Below are 16,234 nucleotides of genomic sequence, written 5' to 3'. Positions count from 1 at the left end.
AAGGGAATAGAGACTGAATTTAGACCTTATTTGGCACGGTTCTGGCGGTAGAGCCGCATCATATAGTGTTGGCATGAGGATATGGATGTAGTTTTTTTTTTTTGCCCTTAGGATGTGTTCTCACCTCCTTCACCACTATGCAAATTCACATTAAGAAGTGTGTTCGTATATTTCTCAACACGAATCCAATTATAAAGTGAGCGTGAGGACATACCTTAAAAGCAAAAATAACTTTACCGATGATCTCTTTGATAATTAAATTTAATTAGTGACGGAGTTGTTTTTTTTGTACGCCACGTAAAATCACGAATTGAGGTCTCGGCACTCCGGCTCTAGCTCTGGCATGGAAGCATGCGGAGCGGAGTCCCGACAAACCCCCCCATAGTAGCAACTGCGTTTCTGGGCCCAAAATGAAAACAAGACTGCACAAAGCCATGAGTCATCAAGGATTGTGATTTGCGAATTAGCAGGATAAATTTAGCTCACGTCACTGGGAAAAAAAGAAGGCAATGTCTGGTTCTCAATCTCACAAGACCATACTACGACCACACTCGAAGCTTAAATATAAATTATTATTAGCTGCCATCCATGTCACTATGACATAAACCACATCAGGCCCCTCGTAAATCCATCAGCACCAGATCGAGCAGTCCGCAGCGAGCTACGCAGGCACCGGCGGCTGTCCAGCAGCAGCCGCCGCCGCCGCCGCCCACCCGCCGCCACCACCCATCATGTCGATGAAGAAGTCGATCAAGATCTCGTCCTCGCCCTCCATCTTTATCTCCGCTGGCGTCTGCTCCCCTTTCAGCTGCCTGCCGTCGTACAGGAACTTTGCCGTGCCCTTTGTGACGTCCGGCACTCTGGCGTAGTAGGCGTTCATGAGCACCTGCAGCTTCTGGGTAGTCCGAACATCTGTGAACTTCACCGTGCGCCCCGCCGTGTCCTGCACCTTCACCGTCACGTCCATTACCTGCTTGATCACCGGCTTCCGGTCCACCACCTCCTCCTCCTCCGCGTCGCCGCCGTCTGTCGTTGCTCCCAGATCCCCGAAAAAGTCGATCTGGTCGCCGCTCTTCATCCCGAGGTCCTTCGGCGTCTGCTCCCCTTTCAGCCTCTTCCCGTCGAACACGAAGCGCCCCGCGGCGCGCGCGCCGGCGCCGGCCGAGCACACCACGTCGTAGTAGCAGTCCATGAGGACCTGCAGCTTGTCGGTCCTCCGCATGGTACGCGAGACGACGCGCCGCTGGGTGTCCTGCACCTTGAGGGTCACCAGCGTGGCAGGCTTGACGATGGGATTCGCGGCGACCGCGGGCGCCATGGCGGCGACGACCAAGCCGCGCTCTCCACCTGCAAACCTGAAGGGTCGTGCGACCGGCTCCTCCGCCTTCAGCCAAGAGGGCATCATGCCTGAAGCCTGATCGGTCGCCTTTCTCGGATGTGTTTTTTTTTTTTCTCACTATAGAGTCGCTTTGGTGAAGTAGCGTCGCGCCAGGAACGAGCTTATATCTGTCCTCCCGTGTACTCCTTCCTAGGATTAGTGGGGTAACGAAGCATCTCAGGCGGCCCGTTTGCAGCAAGTGGTAGTGATCCTAAGCACCGAGAAGATAATGCAGTCATGAATACTTTTGCCCACTCGTTTATACGTATTACTCCAGTTGCGTTTGCAATGACTCGTGAATGGCAGCAGTGTAGGCCTGAATGGCATGGCACTCGAACCGATCGAGACCGACCGGTTCGCGCTTACCATATGCCAGAGTACCCCCAAAAAAATATCTGGGCCAAAATAAAAATACTTTTAGCTTCTTGAGACAAAATTTCGCACCTTGAACTATATATACTAAAAGTGTTTCAAGTCAAATATAACATCGTCGCTTCCAAAATGTAATGTCTCTCCTTTAATTTTTGGTTCTTTCCTAAGTTAAGTTTATCGAGTTTGGCAAAGTTTATAAAAAAACTACATATATCAAAGTCGTAAAATAAATGCACTATCATGGCATATTTCATGGCCGATTCAATAATACTCCATCCATCCTAAATTATAAAGACGTTTGACTTTTTTAACACTAAATTTGATCACTTGTCTTATTCAAAAATTTATATAAAATAGCACTTATTTTGTCGTGGCTGGCCTGGTTATTAATAAAATTTCTTCAAGAATAATTTAAATTTAACTATATTTGCATATATTTTTTAAATAAGACGAGTAGTCAAAATTGTGATAAAAAAGTCAAACGTCTTATAATTTAGAGTAGAGGGAATCTCTTACTATACGAAATCTGCACCAAACAACCAAGCTTATTATTTTGCCACGTGTCCTATAACTGAAGTCTATGGAAGTGATAAATTTCAGGTTAGATAATTTATGATTTCTGCCTTGCCGCTACTCTTCATGGGCGCGTGTGTTGCAATCGTATCCCTGAGCGTTGACTAGAAATCTGATGAAATAACAATCCAATTAACTTTGAGAATTACTTGTACACTAGACAACCCATAGAATGATATAACTATATAAGTACTCAGGTACCTCGATATAATATCCTTGTAATGAAATTTTGAGGAACTGTTTCAACTTCTGATTATGCTTTTGCTGTGAATATTAATCATGAGAACTTAGTTCAACTTCAAAATCCTCATATATCATCAATGGATAATCTCTAAGTTCAGCTTTTCATTTTAAATGTAAGGACTAACTCCAACGTGCTCTAAAAAGCTCCAACATACTAAGTGTAGTAAACCTTGCCATAAATTCAATTTTAATACTATTAATTCATTTAATAAAATTTAAAGTTCAAATCTGGTACATTTATTAAGAAGGTAAAACAAAAAAAATAAGCACACACTCCATGGGGAGCGCGGCAAAGCCGCGCTGGGTTTTCTAGTAGTAGTTTGATGTTGTAGATATTTCAGCATTTTTCTTTAAAATTTGTCGAACTAATATCTCAAATTATAGAATCGTGCACTAGTTCAAAGCACATGTTCAATTTTAACGTTTTTAGCCCAACTCTATAATTAATTTATTCAGAGACAAAGGAAGTAATAATTTCACTTCAATTTCTCACTCCAACATGGCTCTTCAATATTTTGGCTTTACTTTCTAATCTATCCAATATATCACTTTACAGGGAGAAGGGTGCGAAATGCTAGTCAATTCACATGCTCATAACTCATAAGCTCATTCGCCATCACCATCTTCCATCTAGTCCCCGGCTAGTTACAAGGAAAACGGCTGCCGTGCATCCAACAAGCATGTCACCTTAGGCTACAACAACCCAACATGTTATCTATTCATCTCAAGCCAATTTTGCCGGTATTTGGATCAATATTTTCTTCAAATTGTAAGATTCATTTAAGGAAAAATTATCACTGATACAATGGCAATCAGCTTCATTTGATGCAAAATGTTATTTTAGCATGTCCAACAAGATGCAATTAGCACAACACACTGCTTTCTTGGCCTTTTCAGATGACGACATCCTCTCCAGCATGGCACCCCGCTATATAAAATTCTAATAATTCTAATTTATACACCGTACTATAGAGCATGATTTTAGGGGGAAAAACTAAAACTAGTTTCATATTTTCTAAGCTAAAATAAATTTCCTATAAATTTTCTAAAATCAAACCAGATTTGGCATTTTATTTCATTTTTCCCAAAATTTTAAGTTTTTTCCTGTAATTTTCATGGTAAAGTGTATTTGACTTCTGAACTATCAATGTAGTTTGATTTACCAACTTTGTAGCCAATGTGGCACTACGTAGGACGTTTGACCTTTTCCATCTAGTTGCGACTGCATTTTTTGGCCCAAAATAATACCCCCGCATCATTAAAAACGGTTATGCAAGCAGGGTAGAGAAGTTCACATCAACATGGAAAAAAAAATTGGCTCCTCAATCTCATAAGAGTTCACATCTCACGGACGAAAAAAAAAGCTGGGTCCTCAATCTCATCAGATTATGTTATAAACCACTCGAAGCTTCAACATATATTACTAGCTGCCGTCGATGTAATAACGACGCATAATAACTTTTCAGATTTACCAAAAGCAAGCGTACGAAGCAGCGAGCTACGCAATCACCGGGCGTTCAGCAGCAGCGCAGCAGCAGCACCGCCGCCACCCAACATCTCGGTGAAGAAGTCGATCTCGTCCCCTTCCTCCATCTCGAGCTCCGCGGGCGTCTGCCCCGCGCTCAGCCGCCCGCCGTCGTACAGGAACCTGCCCGTGCCGTACGTGACGTCCGGCACGCTGGCGTAGTAGGCGTCCATGACCACCTGCAGCTTCTGCGTCGACCTCCGCACGGTGCGCTCCACCGTGCGCCCCTCCGTGTCCTGCACCTTGATCGTCACGTGCACGCCCGGCTTGATCACCGGCTTCCGGTCCTCCTCCTCCTCGCCGCCGCGCGCGCCCGATCGCATCATCGCCGATGAGGTCGTCGTCGAACGGGTGTGGCGTCGTGCCTGGATGTCGCGTTCACCTTTGGCACGGAGGAATAGTCTGTCTGAGTCGCGTTTTTTTTTTTTTTTTTTTTGGTGCGCAGCAGTAACTACGCGTGCACCGAAGCGACGGTCTGTCCATCCTTGAGGTTCTGAACTTCTGAATTCTGATCAACTATGCGTCGCCGTTGTCCGTTGGGCTGGAAGCCTGGAATGGGCCGCATGGCTAAGTACCTAAAAATCTAGCCGCTTTCGCTGGGCTGTGATAGCACATAGCTGCAGAAGTTCCGCCGCCGAAAAAACAAACGTAGCTGGACATATCGAGCAAACACTTCTGAACCTTGATTCACATCTCCAGCTCCACGTTTTTCAGTAAATTAACTGACTTTATCACAGAAACAAAAAACTTCACTGGAGAATACCATCGAATCTATCTTCCACAGAGGAAGAGAATTAACAAAGCGTCTTTTCATAAAAAGAGAGTCTGTCTTCCGCGTATATATATTCACATCGCAGGCATTGCGGATACAAGATTCAGTGACAAATCTCCTTTCTGTTACTCCTACATTATTATATAACAGGAATTCATTCAAAAAAAATTATATAACAGGAAATTTTTTTTTCCAGTGACAGATCTCCACTCCATTCAAAACCTCTCGCCAAATCTCAAGAAGAAGGCTCCCGTGCCAGCATTGTGATCTACAGCGTACTCCGCCCTTACAGCACCAAGCTTGACACCAACGCCATAGGAAGACCCATGGCCGGCGCGTCTGAAGAACTCTGTAGGGTTCCCCTTCACGTCCTTGGAGCTCCCAAGGTCAGTGCCATGCTCGGCAAATGCGTACACCTGTGCTTGTCTGTTCTTCACAGTGATGGGGACGCGCACCTCAGCGGCAACCTGCACGGACATACAATTTTGAAAACAAATCCGAAGAAAAGCAAAACAAAAACTCCCAAGACTATGGCATGAACAGAGATGAAAAATGATGCGTCATATTTCAGGAACGCCAAATCCCCAAGAGGATTGATACTCGCCTCAAGAAGATTTCTGGAAGCACCCAGTTCCCCCATGCCGTAGCCCCTAACGGAGTGAGGTCCGCCAAGTGCAAATGCATCGTAGCTCGGCAGATCTCCAACACAGCCTGCGTAACGACCGTGGAGTGCCAAAACAGCCGGTGGTGGCTTCCCAGCACCTTTCTCTTGCTTACTCAAAACAGCTGGTGGTGGTTTCCCACCACCTTTCTCTTGCTGATTCAAAACAGCTGGTGGTGGCTTCCCAGCACCTTTCTTTTGCTTATTCAGAAGCTTATTCAGATTAATGAACTTTGTCACCGTGAGCTGATGACGGTTGAAGAATGGTTTTTTGCTTCCGATGCCGAGACCTTGGTCCAACTGCAAACCAACAAGAAAATTACTACACATGGTGCTATTGAATTATTCCAGATATCATTTTTTTTTTAAAAAAAATACAGACTGGGATCGGGGCTTTGAACCCAACGTGAATCGAGGGTATTGTTTTTTTTAGATCGTGCAAGTCACGTATTTCATTAAGCAGGAAGCAATGCAAGAGAAGCAACAAAGTGATCAACACAAGCCGTGGTCAGCCAAAGCTAACCAAGAGCCCACCGAAGCCAAACACAGCTGAAGAAAAAAACACAAACACAAGAAGAAAATAAGAGCACTAGAGTTTAGGCACTCCCCAGCAGACCCAGACTACTACAAAACAGCAACCTGCGCACCGTGAGCACTCTCCAGTGATCAGTTTTTTTTTAACATGGTGCACATTTTTAGCAACTTTCTGATCTGGATTGACGCGCTACCATTGCGCCATGGATCCGGTTCAGACGCGCTACCATTGCGCCATTGATCCGGTTCTCCAGAGATTTTTTTTTTGTAACATATAAGCTAGAAAAGGCAAACTTTCCTTTGCCCAAAACATATACTAAAGCGATTATAGTGACAACATTTGTTAAAATGTGCCTGAGTATTCAATATTATAAACTCTGCACCAGTCCCAAATGAAAACAAATATCAAAGCGAAAAACAAAAACAATTATGTAAAGAGTCTCCCATTCTTCCTTTGTCATTTTACACACAGTGAGCCAGTGAGGTACTGAGTTTTATTTGATTCAAAACACACAGGAATAATTGAACACTAATTATGCTATGAAAATCAGACAAAAAAATGGAATATTAGCACACCTGGAATATACATCTGTTTCCGATTGTTGCACCATTTACGAACTCTGTATTGTCTCGAGTTATATTAGCTTGTAGAAATGCCATTCGATCAACACCAGTACCACTGAAGGTTGTCGGAGGTCCATCCATGCTCAAGGCGCCACCAGGCAATACTCGAGCACCATGTGTACATATGTTGTTATCTTCATCGCGTGTTGTAATCTCTTCCACCACGAGCCCATATGTGAATTTGCTCTGCCTTGTGAGGTTCTGAGAATCCAAACAGCTTCCTCATGTATCTTGAAATAGCTGTTAATCTAAATCAAAATATCTAGAAGGTAATAACAATCTATGCAAACCTCTGTTATATTGGCTTTAAATCCAACTCTGTCGATCCAGATAGGTGGAGCTTCATCCATGTTGGGACCAGCAACGAAGACAGGGCTTAATTTCTTGCTGTTGAAGCAGCTAGCTTTGAAGGTGCGGTTTCTACTGCGGTTCTCCACACCATCCAGATATGGATGTGCATACTCAAGCCTGAACGACAGATCACCCTAATACCCCCCACAAAGGAACATGGATGAGTGCATGTGCATTGAATGTCATCACAAGAGTGTGTAAGTGGCTAGGTACCAGGCCAAAAAACTAAAGAGATTCATCTCAAGAATGGAGTATGCTCAGCTATCTTATTAAAGAGTAAAGACGAATTGGAAGAAACCCGTAGAAATATATGAATCTAGCTGATGTTTCCTGATTATGAAACAAAAATTCAAACATGCCTTGAAAACCATGCGAGCAAAATTTCTCCAATAAATTTTCTTTTGTTGTGAAACATGGTACTCCCTCCATCCCAAATTACAAGACATTCCAAGAATTTTGGAGAGTCAAAATATCTTAAATTTTACTAAAATTATAGAAAAAATTTTAAAGATTTATGACATCCAATAGGTATAATATGAAAATATAGCTAATGAAGAACCTAATGATACTTAGTTAATATTATAAATGTTTTTATCTTATCATATAAATTTGATTAAACGCTTTGACTCTCCAAAATTCTTGGAATGCCTTATAATTTGGGATTGAGGGAGTATATAATTGCTTCTTTCAGATTGTAGTACAATGAAAATTGATACTAATTGCTGTTTTATTTTGCAACACATAAGATATATTCAACTAAGTTAAACATACACACACATAGCACGGATGTTAATTAAAGTATGAGTTGAACATTATGCAATTTATAAATGTGTGTACACACTAGACAGAGACAGTTATAACATACACATTACACTCAAGTAATTAAATATAAGTAGGTTGCAGCAAATAATAGATGTAACAATAAACCCAAAGCAACACACATCAAAGAAAAAAAGAAGGAAAACCCCACTACCAACTCACCTGAGGGTTGAGCAAGTTGTTGGATGTAACAGAACCAACTAGAGATCTGTTTAAACCAGAGATGTTGCGGTGCTCAAACGAAACAGTCCCTCCAGGTTGAATGGATGCCTAACAGAAAGTATCCACGAGATATGAGGTTATGTCAGACCTCAGAGGACTTAAAATGATACGTGGTTTATATTCATAATGTTGTACAGAGTATTAAGTAACGATTCTGCAGACAAAGATAAATTGTACACAACCAGAGTTGGCAGTCCTTGATGTCCAGGCACTATGCTCCACTCTGTTGTTACTTGTGCTGATTTTGGTTCATGCTCCTTGAGTTTGATGTTAACCACTATACCCCCTTGTTTCGTCTCATCAGGGCGAGGAGTCAATTCTATATTTGAGAACAAAGACAGTGAATTGATGCTCTGTAGAGCTTGTTTCCCCGCCCCTAGGTTATAGATGTGGCCAGGACCAAGCTGTTCATAGAAATAAGAAAGGCACAAGTCAAACTTTGTTGGTGTGCAATAAAATGTTTTGGAGGATCATAATCGAATATGTCAACCAATCAATTCATGGCGCATTAAACGAAAAACCATAGATTCACAACCATCTGCAATGAGACATTCTAATTAACCAATAACCATGGAGGTAATAGTGTAAGCAAAATAACTTATACTGTACTGTATATACCTGCTGGGGCAGCTCCCGGTCAATGATGGCAATGCTAGTGTTTCCCTCTATGATATTGTCGAGCTTGTCGTGAAACTGGTACTCCACCTTGGTAATGTCCCCCTCTGCCACCTCGAGCACAATCTCGTCCGAGTCGAGGTTGCCGAAGTTCTGCACCTGGGCGAACACAAAGCCCTCGTCGTGGTACCACTTCTCGACGTGGTCCCTGATCCTCCGTAGCAGCCCGGCGGTCAACTTCCCCTGCTTCTTCACCATCCCCAGCACCTCCTGACGCACCGACTGCGGCAGTATGCACTGTTTGGCGCGGCGGACGCGCTGCTTGTAGTCGCGCTCCTGCCTGCGGAAGTAGTCCATCTTCTCCCTTGCCGTCATGTCGTCGTCAGGTCCGTCGCCAAGCGGCGGCATGAGCCCCACGTTGACGAACTTGAGCCGTTTGACGGCTCCAGGCCAGACGCTCTCGGCGTAGGTGACGGTGAGCGCGAGAGTGCCGTCCGGCTTGGGCTTGCCCTGGAGGCTGACCTGCTCGAACATGCCGGAAGACGTCATCGTCTGGAGCTCATCGTGCAGCTGCAACCGGGTGTACACGCCGCCAGACCGAAGCGTGGTCATGTCGTCGAACAAGGGGGTCGACGTCTTCTCTTTCTCTCCGGCGCTGGCCTCGGTGGTGCGGGCGCGGCGGTCGAGGAAGTTGAGCTCGGATACCTTGTACCTCTTCCTCCCGTCGAGCCTGGAGAGCGTTACTGGCGTGCGGGTGACCGGGAGCCCGTGCGCGTCCCAGTCCCCGGCCTGCGGCTTCCCTTCGTGCTCGTGGGCGCGCGCCACGCCCGCGGAGAAGATCCACGACAGGAAGCCGCCGCCGCCGCCTCTGGAGCCCCATCCGCTGCCGAGGTCGCACGAGGAGGATGAAGTGGCGGCTGTGATGGCAGAGGCTAGGGCTCGGTTACAGGAACCTTGAGGTCGGGGATCGGCGTCGGCGTTGGGTTCGCTGCGGGAGTTGAACCACATCGCGGTGGCGCCGCGGCGGCGGAGAGGCTTGGCTTTCCTTGCTTCTGGTATGCAGATCGATCGATTGAGCAACAAGCAAAATCATCAATCATCGACGTGGCCCAATCAAGCGTCATGTGCCTGTGTGCTTTTTATGGCGCAAGCTGCCCCTGTTGAATTTGGGCCAAAATCTTTTCTGTCCCAACTTAGAAATTGCTGTGAGGAAGCGGAAAAAAGTTCATTTTGTCTCCATAAACTATCACGAAAGTCAGTTTTTTTTTCCTTAACTCTAAAACTAGACATAGTTCGTCCTCATCTCTTAAAACGGGTAACTTTATCTCTATGGCTGTTTCCGTTGGTGATTTTTCTTTTATATTTATTTTGGTTGAATCTTTGAAAAATCATAAAATAGAAAAATCTAATTGTATTGGCTCTACATTATTAGTTCTATGGGAGCGTATATGTAAACTATGCAAACTCTAATTAAGCACACACGATTCTAATCCGATGACTTCTAGTGGAGGTGGGACAATTAAGCACTTAAACCCTCCCACCAATTCAATTTTATTTTTTTCAACTCACCCAGACAACGATCGCTCCGTTCGCCTCCTGTACGACGCCGCCGCCGCCGTCCTCAGGCAGCAGCAAGTTTCATCAATCACAACCGGCACAGTGCCATGCACATCAGTCACCATTGAGACCGATTCTTCCCTGGTATGTTTGAACGTAAACATTGATGGCCATTTTATTTATTTTTTTCAATTTATAAGAAAAAATGGGAGATAAAAAAGAAGATTTGAACATAGTTATATAGATATAGATTAGATGGATGATAAGTTATTCAAGATTTTAGTTATCAACGAATTGGTTTATCACATAAGGATAAAGAGTTTGAACACCCATGATATATTTACTGTTTTTTACAAAATTAAGTATGAGAGAGAGAAAAAGTCAAAAGTCACGTACACAACTGAACGTCGGGATGAACAAACGAACAAAACAAAAACAAAAGAAATAGGAAAAGGACGTGGACAGGAAAGTTGGAAACAACGTTGGTTTAGAAGAAAAACAAATACGGTTTCCTGACTGAGTCACGTTAGCGATCGCTGCCTCGGTGAGTTGAAAAAAAAAGATTGGATTGGTAGAAGGATTTAAGTGCTTAATTGTCCCACCTCCACCAGAACCTATCGGATTAGAATCGTGTGCGCTTAATTAGAGTTTGCATAGTTTGCATATCTAGTTGGTTTTTATAGCATACGCTCCCTAGTTCTACATAGTAAATATATAATACATATGCTTTAGTGTAAAGTTTTTGTTGTAACTTTATATTTGTATTTTTTATAATTAATTCATAGCTGTTATTTCTCTCATCCAATTGTGGTGTTTTTATATGGTGAGGTAATCATTGTATGCTTGAGTTGTAGTAAAAATTTTACGCTCATTGAATAATGCGTGATTGAGTTGTAGAGGTTTACGTTTGTTAAATAGTTTTTAAATGGAATTAGATCTATAACAGAGTCATACATAAGCATGAAGTTTTTGTTAGACTCTACATAAGTATATCTACACAATAAACATTGATATGTTTTAGTAAAAAGCTAGATTTTTAATATACTTACTATGTAGATCTAGTCATGTGGAGTCCAATAAAATTAGTTTTTTATTTTATATATATTTTTAAAAAAAATCATCCAAAATAAATATAAAAGAAAAAAGAAAGAAACCACCTAGAGAAATAGCTAGGGAGGTGATATGCCCGGTTTAAAAAATAAATGAGAAGTTATGTCCAGTTTTCTGGTTTGGATAGAAAAATATGACTTTTGTGATTTTTTTTAAGGAAGACAATGTAGTGTTTTCCTTTTCCTATTGTGTTACTGTTGTCGCTTTCGTTGTGGAACTAGAACTAGTATAGAATTATAAGCGAAGCTCGATGATGAATTGTTGAGTATATCATCAAACGAGCAAGCAAAAATATCGTAGTTTTCAACACCTGGCTTTGTGGACTGGCAAAATTTCCAGGTTGCCATCCACCCTACTCCCTCCATACCTCAATTAGGTGACGTTTTGGGCACCCATGCCATTTTCTTAAAGGTTGACGTTCTGGATTAAACACACTAAACTTGACGCGAATACCCCTTGGGTCTGTTGTCGCATCCGTCCGTCTGTTCCGCTGCAGCCGCATGCTCGCATTCAAGACGACGTCTCGGTCCCTGCTCCCAACGGACGCAAGCATGCAAGCAGCAACAGACCCACGCATGCAAGCAGCAACAGACCCACGCATGCAAGCAGCAACAGACCCATGCTACTCCACGCCATGTTCTAAATATAGGAAATAAAAAACATTTGGGACTGCATGCTACTCCACGTCATGATCTAAATATAGGGAAAAAATATGCTTACCATGAATGTTTCCTTGTAAGAAGTTGAGATCCACCGCACCATACTCATCTAATGGCAAGTTCAAGTCAAAACCTGTGCAAAAAAGGGGAAAAAATAAGAACCGATGAAGGATGAATAAAAAAAACAAACACTGGCCTGCAAATCGCGCCAACAGGGAAAAAACGCAAATTCCAGCACCATGCAAAATGTGACATCCAAGAGAACAAAAGCGCAAGCCACAAGGTTCGAACCCTTGCCCTCGCCTCATGTGTGCCTTGAAACCAGCCCCAGTAACCAATAGAGAAGAGAATCTTTCATGTCTAGGAAACACCTTCGGTTCCATTTAATAAGGGCAGAACTGGAAGATTAGCCTCTAATTAATGACTCCTTGGTAAGTACAATCATGTCCTAAACGTCATCTAATTCTGATATGGAGGGAGTACTTGCTCATTAGCAGCCTAGGCTAGTTGGGCTTGGGCAGCAACTCAAACATAAGGACCGAGCTAATAACCTGTTCATGCCGGACTTCGTCAATTGCACGAGGGCGCTCGCTCGCCGGCCGGCCGCCCCGCCAGCCTCTACACACGTCGTTTGTGGTGGTCTTCGACAAACACGCCGACGTCCGCAAACTGACTCGGAGGGTAACGAAGGTGTGTCCGAGGAGCCGAGATGTACAATGTCACTGTGTCGTGGCGTCGGAGCACGTGAAGTTGGTGACCGGCCGGGGCAGCATCTCCGGTGTAGAGAGCGAGGTCGAAAACGAAACCACGTATACTCGAGCATGCGAAGTTGCGAACCATAGCGTCAGAAATCAAAATTGGACTTTAAACACGGTTCAGTTGCTGTGCGTCATAAAATATTTGGTGAGGCATGAGCATGAGGACACACATATGCAGATGGTGGACGTCACAACCAAAAACCAATGATGTTCACACTGTAGCTGTAGGTGCTCCAGATGCCTCATACTGTCGGGATGTTTGTTTAGAGGTATTAAAATTTAATAGATACTGTAACACATTTGTAACTATAACAATTAATGTTTAATTAATTATATACTAATTAGACTTAAAAATCGTCTTGTAATTTTGGTCTCTAACTGTGTTTTTGGTCTTGTAAAATAGTTTATATTTAATACTTTATACATATATCTAAACAGTCGATATGATAGAAACTAAAGTTTATAACAGGTAACGAAACAAGGCCTATAAACCAAGGTTTTCTTAAAAAACTATAAAATCAAGGTTAGATTATCTCGGATGGAAACCGAACAGTCTGCTCTTGCATTTCGAATTATCGATAGAGAGATAGGCGGGATTAAAGCTCCACCAGCGCGACGAATGGGAAGGAAAAGGCGCAACGGAAAAGGATTTTTTTTTTTTTTTTTGGCGAATGTACTATCCATGCAGATTGGGAACCCCCCATGCGCGTGGCAACCGTCGGGAAGAAAATGGGAAAGGAAATCCTCGTTTGCATGATCGCAACGATCGAAAAATTCTGACGGATATAGCCAACTAGCCATTTTGACCTTTTCGTAGTCTGCGCCTACAATAATTTCCGAGCAGCTAAACAAATTCCAATGACGCACGCTCTCCGTCGTTTCGAGGAGATCGAGAATTGTCCATTTTTATTATTGGACTGACCGATCCGCGTGAGAAGCTATAAAAAGCCGCCGTATACTAACCACTCTCACCGCCGGAGTATGTCGCCGCCGGTAGAGGAGGGCAGGAGGCAGGGGAGCGTCAAGACGGAGCCGGAGGACGATCCCTTGATCACGCTCAAGGTGCTTGACCAGGAAGGTCGCAGGGCCTTCCACACCATGAGGATGAGCGACAAAGTGCAGGGCGTCATGGATGCCTACTACAAGAAGGCGGCCGGCGAGGTGACCTACGGCTCCGGGACCTTCATGTTCGATGGCTCCGTCCGGCTGCGGGGCTGCAACACGCCGGCGGAGCTCGATCTCAATGATGGTGATGAGATCGAGTTCTTCCCGGTCATGATTGGCGGCGGATGGGTCGCGATCGGTGCGTGATAGACTGATGGGCCGGGGGTTTAATTTGCGTATGTACCGTCAGGACTCGCTATAGTCATGCCGTATCATCTTGACATCTTCGTGTCTTATATGCATCTGTCGAACTTTTTTCAAAATCGAATTAATTAAGCAGGAATGCAGTAGTAGTATACTCCCTCCATACTCGAAATTGTTGTCGTTTTAGGAGTCTCGAACGTTTTCGTAAATGTTGACGTTCTGGCCGTGTAACCCCGTCTGTGGACGTCTTTACCCCTGAGTCCGTTCGGCTGCCTTCATTAATCGCGCACGCCGCGCAGCATTAATGGTCTTTCATCGCCGCTTCGTTTCCTTCATGGCCCGTTCACTCGTCCAGCATTAGCGCGTCGCACTGCCTTCCTCGCCGCCCTTCATCGCCGCTGGTTCGTTCTGAGGTCGCGCCGCCGTTCCTCGCCGCCCTCAGAATGGCCGAGGCGCTGGACTCAGAGGTCGCACTGGAATCCGTCGAGATGCACTTGGTCATGGTGTTGTAGTCAGAGATTACACTGAAATCTATCGAGATGCCGCTGGACTCCCTCACTTGTTTGCTACCGGAGTTGAAGACGAGAATCGAGAGGCCGCACTTCGAGCTGAACTTCGGTACGGTTATCTCCATTCGTGAACTGAGGACAGGAGCAGCTTGCAACAATAGATAAAAAGAGAGGGTTCCAATTGAAAAAGTACTAGAGAGAAAGAAAAATAAAAAACAATTAGATTGATTAAGAAATAGTTTAGGGTTTCTGATGCAAAGTGCTTGTTAGCTTCTCTGCTTCGTGTAAAACTCATCAAAACTGCAGAGACTTCAAATTTGCGTAATAAATCCTAGAAAATCAAAAAAATGATGAAACAATTTTTCTTAGAACTAAATCAAATATAACTACTCAGTAGAAATTGTAAAACACATGTTGTATATTAAATATTTTCAGTAGTCTTTTTTTGTGCAAAACTAGAGTCGAAAAAAAAAACTTGCACAAGTGAGGATTTGAACTGCGCTTGCTGGCCTTAGCACCCAACGACCGAACCAACACAACTGTTAATGCCTCGTTGTATAGCAGGTATGCGAATCCTATTTAATAAGGGCAACCAGGGAAAACTACCTCTGTTTAATCATGTCCTAAACGTCAAGAATTTCGAGTATGGAGGGAGTATATACCACCGTTTGGATCGTCCATTCCTTATTCTGGTTTATCTGGAATTGGGACGTGCCCCTATAAGCATCTAATGATGATCTAATGCGTCAGATGTGAATAGTCGCACGTTTTGTCATCAACATTTACACTTCTTGTCGTTATTTTGATTGAAGCATAATAGTCTACGCAGAAGGTTCATTTTCCTATTGTTCAAAACAGTTGAGAAAATAATAGGGATACGAAATCATGTGGGATTTCGCACTGCTAGTATTCCCCGCGTACGCGCGCTTGTGTACAAAAATCCACACTTTTTTAATGAACACACAAACAAACACCCTTGAATTGTTGATGATAAAACACTGTATTTGATCATAAATGCCTGAAGCGATTTGGCCTGTGTGCAATTTCTAATACTGAGTTGGTTTCATCGATCCTTTTGACTAACTCAGTATAAGTGAATTAACCCGGTAATCCCTGGAGGCACATTTCATATGCACTCCACTAGCTTAAATCACATGATCAAGTTACAAGATAGTATATACATGTATGACTGTCACAACTCAAGTCAGCTTACCGTGAGGTTACATGTGATAGTGGAAAGAATATACAAATACAAGTACTTTATCGAGTTAATCTTTAAGACTGAACCACGCCTCAAGTACAACTATAGCTCATAACCATCTTGTGTGCCTTTCTTCTCTTCTAGTAGTTTTTTTCACTGTGGCTCTCCTAATTCGACGTACCCTTCCCCAACAACAGGTCTGTAGCAGTGGCAGACGCACGATTTTAAAATTGGGTGTACAAATTAAAGCTGTAAAGCTAGTCAATAAAGGTAATTTCAATCAAGAAAACATAGTTCATGAATTCAGACAATAAAGCAGAGCTAGTATTTTGAATTTTTTACACATCAACCGTTCTAGCTTGGACACCAAGTAAGAAAAAATTGTAAAATAATTTTTAAAATTCAAAACAAAACTTGGACAAGGTTGCCTAAATTTCATGTTA

The 16,234-nt window shown here is 43.4% G+C and overlaps 4 protein-coding genes across 4 annotated transcripts; 1 reads left to right on the top strand and 3 right to left on the bottom strand.

Moving 5' to 3' along the window:
- Positions 559-1,402, bottom strand: LOC8055682. Its single transcript, XM_002460862.2, has one exon. The coding sequence runs from the start codon at positions 1,400-1,402 to the stop codon at positions 662-664; it is 741 nt and encodes a 246-aa protein (XP_002460907.2). The 3' UTR covers positions 559-661.
- LOC8055681 (small ubiquitin-related modifier 1) lies at positions 3,896-4,417 on the bottom strand. Its single transcript, XM_002460861.2, has one exon. The coding sequence runs from the start codon at positions 4,415-4,417 to the stop codon at positions 4,073-4,075; it is 345 nt and encodes a 114-aa protein (XP_002460906.1). The 3' UTR covers positions 3,896-4,072.
- LOC8056381 (protein TOC75, chloroplastic) lies at positions 4,854-9,813 on the bottom strand. Its single transcript, XM_021452836.1, has 7 exons — positions 8,693-9,813; positions 8,257-8,478; positions 8,015-8,122; positions 6,973-7,167; positions 6,635-6,883; positions 5,468-5,824; positions 4,854-5,330 (listed from the first exon to the last, which is right to left on the bottom strand). Exons 1-7 carry the CDS (start codon positions 9,695-9,697, stop codon positions 5,079-5,081), a joined length of 2,388 nt encoding a protein of 795 aa, XP_021308511.1. The 5' UTR covers positions 9,698-9,813; the 3' UTR covers positions 4,854-5,078.
- On the top strand, positions 13,453-14,297 carry LOC8055680 (small ubiquitin-related modifier 1). Its single transcript, XM_002463025.2, has one exon. The coding sequence runs from the start codon at positions 13,755-13,757 to the stop codon at positions 14,082-14,084; it is 330 nt and encodes a 109-aa protein (XP_002463070.1). The 5' UTR covers positions 13,453-13,754; the 3' UTR covers positions 14,085-14,297.

Source organism: Sorghum bicolor, chromosome 2, assembly GCF_000003195.3.
Source record: "Sorghum bicolor cultivar BTx623 chromosome 2, Sorghum_bicolor_NCBIv3, whole genome shotgun sequence".
Lineage (NCBI taxonomy): Eukaryota > Viridiplantae > Streptophyta > Magnoliopsida > Poales > Poaceae > Sorghum > Sorghum bicolor.
This window is presented reverse-complemented; position numbering and strand designations above follow the sequence as displayed.

What these genes read in the sequence shown, in the direction of transcription:
- LOC8055682 (XM_002460862.2), bottom strand. Translation starts at nt 1,402, where the DNA reads ATGCCCTCTTGGCTGAAGGCGGAGGAGCCGGTCGCACGACCCTTCAGG.
- LOC8055681 (XM_002460861.2), bottom strand. Translation starts at nt 4,417, where the DNA reads ATGATGCGATCGGGCGCGCGCGGCGGCGAGGAGGAGGAGGACCGGAAG.
- LOC8056381 (XM_021452836.1), bottom strand. Translation starts at nt 9,697, where the DNA reads ATGTGGTTCAACTCCCGCAGCGAACCCAACGCCGACGCCGATCCCCGA. An exon ending in ATCAAGGACTGCCAACTCTG is followed by an intron (nt 8,123 to 8,256) that starts GTTGTGTACAAT and finishes ACTTTCTGTTAG; the next exon opens with GCATCCATTCAACCTGGAGG. An exon ending in GAAACAGATGTATATTCCAG is followed by an intron (nt 5,825 to 6,634) that starts GTGTGCTAATAT and finishes GTTGGTTTGCAG; the next exon opens with TTGGACCAAGGTCTCGGCAT.
- LOC8055680 (XM_002463025.2), top strand. Translation starts at nt 13,755, where the DNA reads ATGTCGCCGCCGGTAGAGGAGGGCAGGAGGCAGGGGAGCGTCAAGACG.